Genomic DNA, 12,752 nt, shown 5'->3' with positions numbered 1-12,752 from the left:
AGAAGAGGATCAGTATATCAGTAACAAATAATATATCTCGGCCTCTCATCAGTTTTTTTTCTCAACCCACTCACACTCTCTCACGCTTCTCTCCCTCACGCTTCTCTCTCTCACACTCCCTTGAAGGGTTGTGTGGCAGAGAGGACCTAGAGTCCTATATCCGCACTTAATAAAGGCAATCACACTCTCTTTCTCACTCGCTCTCTCCCTCTCCCGATTGTGTGTTGATGGAAAGGATATTATTCTGTATCCTTTTCAGAGAATCGACAATTATTTGTTGAAACACCGCCGATTTATGAAGTTACATCACAATATTATACTTTCGTTATTCTAATTGTATTCAATTTTATTCTCATCGATTAATTTTTTATTCTTTGTAAAATTCGTTGAGTAATTAGCAATACAATAAGATGTAAATTGGTGTATAAGTCAGTAAATATTGTAACACACATAAATGAAGAATTCCAATCTAAAACTCTGATCTAATGTAATCTCTGAGATACCCTCTCTGAGAATGGACTTCTAGAGGTCCAAACCTCACCGTTTCAAGACATTGAGTAATACCTCAATATTCGTATATTTCATTGCTCAATATTATTGTAAGCTCTTCTGTCTCTGTCTGTATAAATTATTCATCATGTTATTTTATTGCTATTCGTATTTATTTTTAACGCTAGAACGTTGAGTTGAATTTGGTTTACAGATGGAAATTACTGATATATTGCAATTATTAGAATGCTAACGAATAAATTATTATTATTAAACGAGAATCCAAATTAAATGCCGTAATTCACCCCGAAGACTTCTGGTACTGCAAATATTGACTACAGGGTAAACAGCTAGACAAATCATTTTAGAATAGTAGCGCTCATCGAAATTCCATCTAGCTGTTACCTGTTGTCAATATTTGCAGTAGCAGAAGTCTTCGGGGTGGATAACAGCATTTAATTTGGATTTTCGTTTAATTGACCGAGCGAAGTGAAGTCTAAGATTCAAGTCGACAGTTTTGCATTCTCTTTATGTTGATATCATTGTCTATCATCTTCGTATTTATTGTTGACTCAGATTCAGAAATACAAACAATCTAGTCAACAGGTAATCGAATTCTAGAAAAAATTGTTCATCCAAAGTTTTAATTATAAACTGAATAGACCTCTCAATTCCTTTCACAAGTCATTCATTTTTAATTTAAATAGACTTTAGGGAATATTCTAATATTACATCAATAGACCTGTATCAGCTATCGTACCGTCTATAGATGGCATTGACAAGACAGACGATCGGCAACGTTTTTCTCCTATCTTTCTCCACTGCCATTATAACGTGGACCTCACTATAGTTGATTGATAAAGCTGAATTATTGTTAGCCTAATTTTAATGAAACTTACTTCACCAGGAGGATAGATGAATGTGACGTTGGCCAGAAGAGGAGAGGAGATTTCTTTGTAAAAATTGTTGAGCTGTAGAGTTGCATCTGACCCCTCGTAGATATTCCTTGCGAATCCGTGGTTAGCCTTTGACAATTTCTTCAGGAAAGTTATGTCAGCCCCCTGACCAAATGCCAAAGAGTAGATTGGTGTCCTGATTAGAAAAATAAGGAAAAATATAATTGCAATAAAAATAGTTTATTTGAATAGGCCTACTACCGTACACTTGAATTAAATTTGTATGGCGTTTTGTTGGTGGGGAGTCTCGTTCAAGCTTACTTCAAACTTTTATCTAAGTAATGAGATATATCCCATATTGTTGTAAATAAATAAATAAAATTGTCACCACTATAATTTACTAATGGTTGACAATCATGCAAAACAAAAATGTGTTCCTTGTTTTATTATTATACTAGCAGGTAGCCCGTGCTCCGCAAGGGTCTAATTAAAAACTTGACAAACTGAAATTTGACTGAGTGGTAGGCCTATGTTGAAGAGTTTGAAGTAGACATAGAACCTTCCTCAGTTAATCAAGAAACTATATGCGAAATTGAAAGTTGATTTCAGTCCAGTAATTTAGACGTGATGATGCGTCAAACATAATTTCCCTAAGTGTATAAACCAGATCTTTCCTTTATTATAGTATAAATTTATGTTCCTCAACTTGGTACTAACAAAATAAAGTGACATAACTCTTGTTTAGCAACCTTCCTCAACTTAATGCCAACCTGGCAAAATTGGACTGGCTATTAATCTAATTACAAATTTTAACCATCTGTTTCGAAGAGGTAGTCTCACTAGATCAATCTTCTAGATTTATGGTCTAGAACATATTATGGTATGTATTCATGTCCCATGAATTAAATTTCGACATCAATTCTAAAAAATCTAGAAGGAAAATTGAAATTCGGGCTCCGAGGTGCACGAGATTGATATTTTTAGAATCTATGTGCAAAATTTGAAGATCTAAATCATTCCCGGTATGCAATCCACAAGTTGACATGTTTTGATGCGAACAAACACAACCCTACTCTCTCTTATTATATAGAAGAAGATAAATAATCTTTGATATTCAAATATCTGTCTTCGGAGTGATTTACAGCATTTAATTTGGATTTTCGTTGAATAATAATCATTGTTGTAGTAATAGTGACAATTTCAAGTACCTATTTCCATTCAATATAGGTATCCACCACAATATGACCTTCAGCTCTTGGTAAAGAGCCTTACTTTTGTTTAGTATATTTATATTTAAAATGTGAAGCATAATGAAGCTATACATCAATCAATCCCGAATTTTGTAATTAATCATCTATACTATAATAAAGAAAAGAACTGGCTTATACAAGTACGGGATTAAAAAAAATATGTTTCACGCATCTCAAAAAACTGCTCTAACGATTTTCACGAAATTTGGAACATAGTAGGTTTATGATATAAAGATTCGATTGAACTAGGTCTCATCCTTGGGAAACCTCGCTGAACGACATTAGAAGGATAATTCATCCTTGGAAAACAGATGATAATTTCGTCGTCTCTCGATAACAGAAGTTGCGTGTGCCTGTGTGGGAGAAAGACAGAATAATTATTTTCAGCTGTGTAATCATAATCAATCAGCGATAAATTTTATCTAGCTGGAAAATTTTTAATCGATTTGAAATTGAAATTGAAATTTATTCATAACACTGACAATTTACAAACAAAAGTAAATGAACTTAACAAATCAGTACAATAATTTCCAAAAAATAAAAATGATTGATCAGCATAATCTGATTTGTTGACATGACATGATAATCCTCCTAAATTAGAGTATATCATAATTTTGAAAGTTGATCATTATTTGACAATTTCAAGTGATTAGTGAGTGTTATTTTGTTATTCAATTTGGTTTGTATATAATCTTAATTATAATTTTTTTGTTTTCAAATGTTTGAACAGAAAATCAAACCTGAATACAAGTGTATGGAACATAACCTACTTTCTGGACTATTTATAGTGTAGAAATCAAAATTCGGGAAAAACAGTTTTGTGCTGTGCCTGTTAGTACTACCCCAATAATTTCAAAGAATTGTGTTCGGTTTATCAAAAGTCAATAAATAAATAACGAGCGAAGTGAGGTGCCCCGATATTCAATTATTGTTCATTCACGTTTAAAATAATCGATTATATCTTGTTAAGCAAGAAATGATATTTTTCAATAATTTCATAATGAATTTCCAGAATCAAGATGCATTATTTTGTTGATTAATTATCATCAATCCTACATTGTTAAAAGACGATCAGGCAACAGAGCAAAGTTTGAAGATGATCTGGCAACAGAGCGAAGCGAGAAAGAGATAGCGCTATCCGCTTAGTTGAATGATAGACAAGGATAGCAATACCATTGCTAATGAAATACTACCTGCAAAGACAAAAGAGGGAGAGTTTTGAATGGAGAGGATAATATCATGGAGAGATGGGCAGAGCATTTCAGAGAACTGTTAACAGTAACAGATATCAATGAGGAGAATGTACATGAAGGAACAGGGGAGCCACTTAGTATTGAAGCGGAGTTTGTTGCAGGGCCAACATTAGAGGAAACAGAAATGGCTGTAAAGCACCTAAAGAATGGAAAGGCAGGTGGCCAAGATAATATATCAGCAGAAATGATAAAGTATGGTGGTGATGACACAGTCAAGAGAATACATGAGCTGATAAGTATGATATGGAGAGATGAAACTATGCCTCAAGATTGGAACATAGGTATAATATGTCCATTTATAAAAAAGGCGATAAACTGGACTGTAATAACTATCGTGGAATAACTCTTCTCAGTGTGGCTTATAAAGTCTTATCAAGTATTCTTAACAATAGAATTAAGGCCTACACAGAACAAGTGCTTGGAGAATATCAATGCGGATTCCGGCCAGAAAGGGCAACAGCAGATCAAATCTTTACAATCCGGCAAATCGCAGAAAAGTTTTATGAGCATGACCTGGATTTACATATTTTATTTATTGACTTCAAGCAAGCCTTCGATAGCATAGTGAGAAGTGAGCTATGGAAAACATTGCAGCAATACGCCTTACCTGCTAGTTATAAGTAATTATTGTAGTGATTGTGACAATTTCAATTACCTATTTTCATTCGATATAGGTAGGTATCCATCACAATATGACCTTTAGCTCTTGGTAAAGAACCTGATACTTTTGTTTAGTATATTTATATTTAGGATGTGAAGGATAATGAAGAGATTAATCAATCAATCCCGAATTTTGTAATTAATCATCTATACTATAATAAAAAAAAGAACTGGCTTATACAAGTACGGGATTAAAAAAAATATGTTTCACGCATCATCACATCTGAACTACTGGTCTGATTAACTTCAAATGTTTCATATAGATTCTTAATTAAACGGGGATGGTTATAGGTATATTTTCAATTCTTCAAGATTTCATTACGGTAGGTCAAGTTTTGAAATAGACCCTTGCAGAGCACGGGTTACATGCTAGTTATAAGTAATTATTGTAGTGATTGTGACAATTTCAATTACCTATTTTCATTCGATATAGGTAGGTATCCATCACAATATGACCTTTAGCTCTTGGTAAAGAACCTGATACTTTTGTTTAGTATATTTATATTTAGGATGTGAAGAATAATGAAGAGATTAATCAATCAATCCCGAATTTTGTAATCAATTATTGTAAATAAATGAATGATTACTCACTTGAGTTGTTCATTGAGTGTGCTGGTTTCATTGACAATCTCCACGGGATCTGTCAAGTCGACATTGGGTTCTCCATCAGTCAAGAAGAACATGATAGGCTGGGATGGCTCTTTGGTGGTATCCAGTGTTTCCTTTCCTTCTTTCACCAGCTTCAATCCCTTTCTCAGGCCATCAATTATGTTGGTTGCTGTGAAGAATAAACAAAAAGTGAACTTTAGCTGAATAAAATTTTGTTTGATAATACAGTATATCAAATATTTATTTATTGGATAGAGCAAACAATACAATAGTCGAACAAGAAAAACAGACTATTGCCCAAAACTTCTTCTATTTCCCAATTTTGTATCAAATCGTCCAAATAGTATGTAGGTTATGTCCATTTCAATTTCTACACCAAATTATCAATATAAAACTATAAATCATAATAAAACAAATAATTAAAAATTTGATAAATAGGTATTAATTTTATATAAATTTGTAGCACTCAACAGAAAACACTTTAAAGTTTTATAATATAAATATAAACAGGATACACACGACACGGATAGATTAAAAACAATTAAAAACTTACATTTAAACGAGAATTTTCGGGGGCTGGGCCCCCTCTATCAAGTGACAGAGGAAGTCAAGTGAAGTGAGGAGTCAACCAGGAAGTGAAGTGGTGCAGATTTGAACATTCTCAATCATTTGAATGTTCAAATCTGCACCACTTCACTTCCTGGTTGATTGACAAATCCCAGGGCCCATCCCCCGAAAATTCTCGTTTAAATGTAAGTTTTTAAGTGTGTATCCTGTTTATATTTATATTAATTTTATATAATATATATTAATATACTGATTTATATATATTAAATTGATAATAAAACTTCCGTAAAAACATGAAACAAACTTCAAATTTACAAAATATAGAATGAAAACACATAAATATAATAGAAATATGAGTCTCAGGTAACTGCAGTCTGTGCAAAACTCAATTTGCAGCACGGGGCTTTATGGTCAATTCTATTTCAATAATAGGAGTACACTTTTGCCGTTTTTATGCTGATTCCATCAAAAAGGCATATGCTCTCTTTTCCGTCCTTTCCCTCACACAATATTATTAGCTTACATGCTCTCTAGAATCTTTGAAATCTGCAGCACTGATGTACTCTATATTAGGGTACTCACTATTTATACTCATTCTCAACTAAATAAAGAAAACACTTGAATTCGTTTGATACTTTTAATAAACGCATCGCAAATTGCAAAATACACACATAACAAAAGGGCAACGCATAAAAAACCCTGTTCGCTATTACGTCGCTATAGGCCGATACATGTTGTTGTGTTGGAGTGTTATTTTCTTCATGTGACTTGAAGATGATGATAATTATTATTATTTAAAAAAATCTGGTGTGGCGCACTCACACAACTTTCCTTGCCGTTATGGAAATTGATCACCTGACGTTATTGTTCACGCGCATCTCAAGTCTACTATTAAGCCAGCTGGTGACAGGACTATAACGCTGGGGACACACGAGGTCCGCTATCTCTTCATAGTGAATGGTCTAATATAATCAACAGTTGCCAACAGTTTGTAATTAAATAATCACATTTTCTTGAATTTCGAGCTTATTTTCAATTTTGGGTGAAAATGTTACTGATCATCAATTGAAGAGATTTTCACGCTCAATCTTTTTCACTTGGAATTTTTTGTTTGAATTGTATCTCAAGCCTGATAATTGGGAATCTAAAATCAAACTTTGCATAGATGAGGCGAAGCTCCTGAAATTTTTACAGATATGAGACTTGTGGCAAATTATAGAACTTATCAATGACTATTCTAGGTATAAATTTGATCTATATCGTTGGAGCCGTTTTCGATAAAATCGCTAAAAACCCTGTTTCTGACAACTTTTTTGCCATTCTAGCCGCCATCTTGAATTGCATTTGATTGAAATTGTTCGTGTCGGATCCTTATATTGTAAGGACCTTGAGTTTCAAATTTCAAGTCATTCCTTCGATTGTGAGGTGAGATATAAAGTAGACACACACACACACACACACGTACAGACCATTACCCAAACACCACTTTTTTGGACTCAGGGGACCTTGAAATGTATAGAAATTTCGAAATTGGGGTACCTTAAGTTTTTTCGGAAAGCAATACTTTCCTTACCTATAATGTCAGTAACCTTGGTATTGCTATCCTTATGTCTATCATTCAACAAAGCGGATAGCGCTATCTCTTTCTCGCTTCGCTCTGTTGCCAGATCATCTTCAAACAATGTAGAATTGATAATACTGTTATATAAATATAATAAATGCAATGTTATAAATGAATATCGGGGCACCAAGCTCCACTCGTTGGAGCCTGTTCACATGACAGCGATTTACGCTCGGTTGTCGCGCGGTTGACCAACCGAGCGGTTGCCAAGTATAGGGAAACACATGGTGCCGTACACATGCATCGCTCGGTTTTAGTAGTCGCCGGCGAATCGCGGCGGTTGTAGTTTCCAGTCCAACCGCTCAGTTGTCGGTCGGTTGCCGGGCGGCTCGATATACTAGAGCAGGCATGAGAGCGTACACATGTCTTCAGTCAACCGAGCGGTTTCGATCAGAGCAGTAATATATGTTTAAGAGTAATATAGTGATAAAGATTGAGTACTTAGATGTTGTACCTAGTAATTATTTATCATAACCGAACGCAAACCGCTCATGAATCGCTGTCATGTGTACGAGGCTGGCAAACCGAGCGTAAATCGCTGTCATGTGAACAAGCTCTTATTTTTATTTATTGATAAACAAAACACAATTCTATAAAATGATCGTGTTTATATTTTACAGGTGGCTATACGTCAGCTTATGAATTTCGGGGATGCGATATTTTGATTTTCCACAGAATCACTCGCTCACTTGTTACCATCCACAGACGACGAAAGTCTCAGCTGTTTCAGCCAAGGATGAATTATCCTTTTAATGTCGTTCAGCGAGTTTTCCCAAGGATGAGACCTAGTGCAATCGAATTTTTATATCATAAACCTACTATGTTCCAAATTTCGTGAAAATCGTTAGGGCCGTTTCCGAGATCCGTTGAACATTATAAACCAAATATAAAAATATAGAAATAACCAGATAACCATCCAGTGATATTCTATACTATTAAACGAGCAGCTTATGTTTTTATGTTTATATGTTTAGATGTTTATATATGTTTGTATTTCACTGGATCTCGAAAACGCATATGCTCTCTTTTCCGTCCTTTCCCTCACACAATATTATTAGCTTACATGCTCTCTAGAATCTTTGAAATCTGCAGCACTGATGTACTCTATATTAGGGTACTCACTATTTATACTCATTCTCAACTAAATAAAGAAAACACTTGAATTCGTTTGATACTTTTAATAAACGCATCGCAAATTGCAAAATACACACATAACAAAAGGGCAACGCATAAAAAACCCTGTTCGCTATTACGTCGCTAGCTAAGGCGCGTTAACACAAAACTACGGTGCGTACACACCAACAACATAAATAATACTCTAGCGCACTCTATGATTAGGGCCTTATAAAATTGAGTCTCTAACATCTATAAGAGCAATGCTGCAAACTAAGGTTTGCACAGAGTGAACTTCGGCTGAAGATGGTTGTATTTGATGATTTAACATTAGATATAATATAAATAATATTATGTTATTAAATAAATAATATTAGTTATGAGCACCTAACTAAAGTCTGTTCATTGACAGGAGAGTCAATTATAACAAAAAGTTCATACTTGCATGGGTATAAAAGTGTTGACTCATCTTAGCTGTTGATTATTGATGTTGCTTCCCATGACGAAACACTATTTAATAACTTTGTTGTAGTTTAGACACTGTGTTACATTTGTAAATATTTTATGAAAAACACTCACTTTTCATGGCGAATTGAGTTATGAATTTCACTCCTTAGGAGGAGCTGATGAAGGCTGATGAGGCTCCTCCTCAGGAGTGAGCATAACTCAATTCGCCATGAAAAGTAAGTGTTTTTCATAAAATATTTACAAATGTAACACAGTGTCTAAACTACAACAAAGTTATTAATTATTGCTGGACTCGTCAATACAAGTCATTATGATTTGATATTAATAGAACCAGCCATGTTCTGTAATTTTGATATTATTTGCCCTAATTGAACTCACATGTAGTTGGCTTAATCAATTCGACGAACTCCTTTGCAGTTTTGACGTTATCAGGAGTGGCCTGGAGAATTTCGTTTCTGTGGTCATCCAAGATGGCTAGAGTTTCGTTGTCAAGATTGTAGAAACCTTCATCAAGAATCTTTTTCATTACTGCAGTCTTAGCTTTGGACCACACCTGTAAATGGAACAAGTATTTATATTAAATTATTCATCTTTTTTATTAGTGCCGTCTTAGCTTTAGAACATACCTGTAGATAGAACAAGTATTAAAAAGGTAAAAATTTAAATAATTGTTCAGTGGAATAATTATTTTGGAAACGAGTTATCAAATGAAATATACTACGCTGAATGCCAGACTTCCACTGAATAGGATACAAATCTATATTGACATTCAGGTTAGTTAGAGTTAAAGTTAGTAACTGATGACCATTGGTTTGCTACCTTGGTCTTTTAAATACTATATCGAGTATATAAGTTTAACTATTGTATTTTAGTATTTTAATATGAACAAGAATAATTTTAATATGAACTATCTGAATATGCATTTTATCGAGGGCTAGCACAGTAAATAATAATAAAATTCAAAAAATATTACATAAATTCAAATTCAAATTGTTTTATTCATAAAATATTACATATTCACAAAATATAAAAGTGTTATAAATTACATGAATAAATTCTCCCTGCCTGGATGATTTGTCCGTGTTGAAATGAAATGAAATGTTTGGCAGAAATAAAAAAACTACAACATCTTAGAAATACATAATAAAAGCAATACAAATTTTACAACAAGGGAAAATACTATTACAAAATAAGATGAAATGCCAATAGACTATTTGCATCTCGAGGTACTAGACCTGTTTGAAATGGTGAAATAAAAATTGAATACAAAAATAGTGCTAAAAAGTAGTTACTGAGGCCAACAGTCGCATATGAAGTGACACATATTACAATTTAGCTTGATTTATCTATTTTAGCATCGAAGTATATTGTACAATATTATGATATACAAGTGTATAAGGCTACATGAGAATTCTAAAATCAAGCAAAGCTCTATCCTCTATCCTTTAGCTCTTAGTTCTGTCATTTTTCTACTCTACACCGTTGCCAAATCGTTTGTATGCATTGAAGAAATGTAATGAATTACCGGTACCAGAATATTTTATCTCAATTATGAAAATTCATCATTAAAATAATGAAAATATATTATATTTCCTTGGTAATTATGATTAGAATATATTTGATATAACTGATCACTATTAACAATAATCAACAATTAATATTGTATCAGATATACCAGGATGACCTGAGTCACAGTTACTCAACAACTATATTTTTATAATATTAGTGCCGTTTGCAAAGTGACAGTTTAAACTAAATAACACATTTCATCTAAAGGTGCGTACAGATATACGCGCCGCAAACATGAGCGATTCACTTTTAATCAGCTTACTATATCTGTATTTTTACAAAAACGGTAAGATACAGATATAAAAAGCTTGGCATCAGCTGATTAAAAGTGAATTGCTCATGTTCGCAGCGCGTAAATCTGTACGCACCTTTAAACTGAATTAAATCCATAATATCAAGTCTCGTTCGTTATCATGTAATTCATTTTGAGTTCAAGCCTCCAGCTGATTAAATTCGGTTTAAGCTTTGACTGTGCAAACGGCCCTTAATAATTCACTATCTTCTTCTTGCTGCCTTATTCCCATTATTTGGGGTCGGCTCTCCTAACACGCAGTTGCCAGTTCACACGATCCTGGGTCGTCTCGTCTGTAATATTTAATTGTTCCCTATTGTTACTGATCTAATATCACAAATACATGTTTTTCAATGGTACTTACATAGGCATTATCAGAGAACAGTACAATACTGAAGTGATCCTGCGGGTTGAGATCGGACAGAATCTTGAGCATGGCATCCTTCAGCTGCTTGATTTTCTCTCCGAACATGGATCCACTGATGTCCAGTACAAACACCACCTGTTTTCGCAGAGGAGGAAGCTCGGCTGGCGCAAAGAAATGGACGAAATGGCCGTCTTCTATCTGAAAATAATTTAACAAAACTCTATTATGAAAATTTATTTGAATAATATATTTTCTTGGCGAATAAAATGTAATTGATTATTTTGTACAAGAATGAACAGTAAATATTACATCAGATATTACCGGAATCAGATATCCTCTACAGAAGGCAATGACAAGACAGAGAATCAGCGATGCTGTTCTCGTTTCTTCCTCCACTGTCATCATAGCGTATATACCCACCACCTCCGTAGACTCAAAGCCATAGTGCTTTCGTGTGACGTCAGCACAGTTAGGGCTCCTACACCAATAAAAACACTATAGTAAGGTCCACGTTATGATGACAGTATTTGATCAACTTCGGTGTTGCTATCGTTGTCTATTATTCGACAAAGTAGGTAGTACTATCCTTTTCTTGCTCCACAACGATGCCAAATCTGTTTTTGACAATGTAGAAAGATAATTAATCAAGGCAGAGAATCGGCAACGCTGTTCTCCTATCTCAATCCACTGTCATTATAACGTGGATCTCACTATAGCTGATATAGACCAGCTGAAATCAACACATTTTTATTGGTGTAGGAGCCCTACCTGTGCTGACGTCACCAGAATGCATTATGGCTTTGTTTACGGAGGTAGTGATATACCTCACTATAGAATAACTATAGATATACTGTAATCTGTTTAACCCATGGACACTTTGAATATAGATTTAGAAATGTGGTTGAGAATAAGGGAGTTGAAATAACTATAAAAATATCCTACTACTCAGAATAGCGTGGACCTCGCTATAGGTTCTCCATTCCATATAGGATATCATAAACATCTTTATTGGAAGACAGAGTTAATTATTGGTATCTTACTAAGATCTGAGACGGATGTTTCTTTCTGTCGACATCGTACTCGATTATGAGACGTCCCTTCAATCCATCCTTGGAGATCTCTTTCTGCTGTTCATAGTCGGGCGACCAGCTGATCTCAGCTTCTTTGGCATTGTTCGGGTTGCGGGTGATTTTCGCCAATTTGTTTTCTGAAAATTCAATCAATAAATAGGTAATAATATTGAAAATAAACAAACAATTTCTTCTAAATACTTTTTCTTCCCATCGTAGAATATCTTCAACTATTGTTGAAGAAATTGCCACCTATTTTATAGGTAAGTACAATAATTTTTAGTATTTTAAAGATAGGTTCAATGCAGGAGAGTTGTTCCACTCATACAATACAAAACCTCAGAGACGACATTCATCGAACTAGTATGTATGAGAGGGGGGTGAAGAGTGCAGGAATTCGGCTTTATAATTCAATATCGGGGCACCAAGCTTTGCTCGTTATTTATTTATTTATTTATTGACTTTTGATAAACCGAACACAATTCTTTAAAATGATTGGGGAAGTACTAACAGGCACAGCCCAAAACT

General features: G+C 34.2%; 1 protein-coding gene across 1 annotated transcript; it reads right to left on the bottom strand.

Moving 5' to 3' along the window:
* Window positions 1-1,301: 1,301 nt before the first annotated feature.
* LOC111057104 (inter-alpha-trypsin inhibitor heavy chain H3) lies at window positions 1,302-12,361 on the bottom strand (the record flags this gene model as incomplete). The annotated part of the gene is given in 5 exon segments (XM_039435546.1): window positions 1,302-1,581; window positions 5,140-5,326; window positions 9,305-9,479; window positions 11,152-11,352; window positions 12,195-12,361. Coding segments are annotated over 5 exon segments (995 nt in total), but the record flags the coding sequence as incomplete, so codon positions are not given.
* Window positions 12,362-12,752: the final 391 nt, after the last annotated feature.

The sequence above is a fragment of the Nilaparvata lugens genome, chromosome 9 (genome assembly GCF_014356525.2).
Source record: "Nilaparvata lugens isolate BPH chromosome 9, ASM1435652v1, whole genome shotgun sequence".
Lineage (NCBI taxonomy): Eukaryota > Metazoa > Arthropoda > Insecta > Hemiptera > Delphacidae > Nilaparvata > Nilaparvata lugens.
Note: the sequence above shows the minus strand (reverse complement) of the source record. Positions and strands in the feature narration are given on the sequence as shown.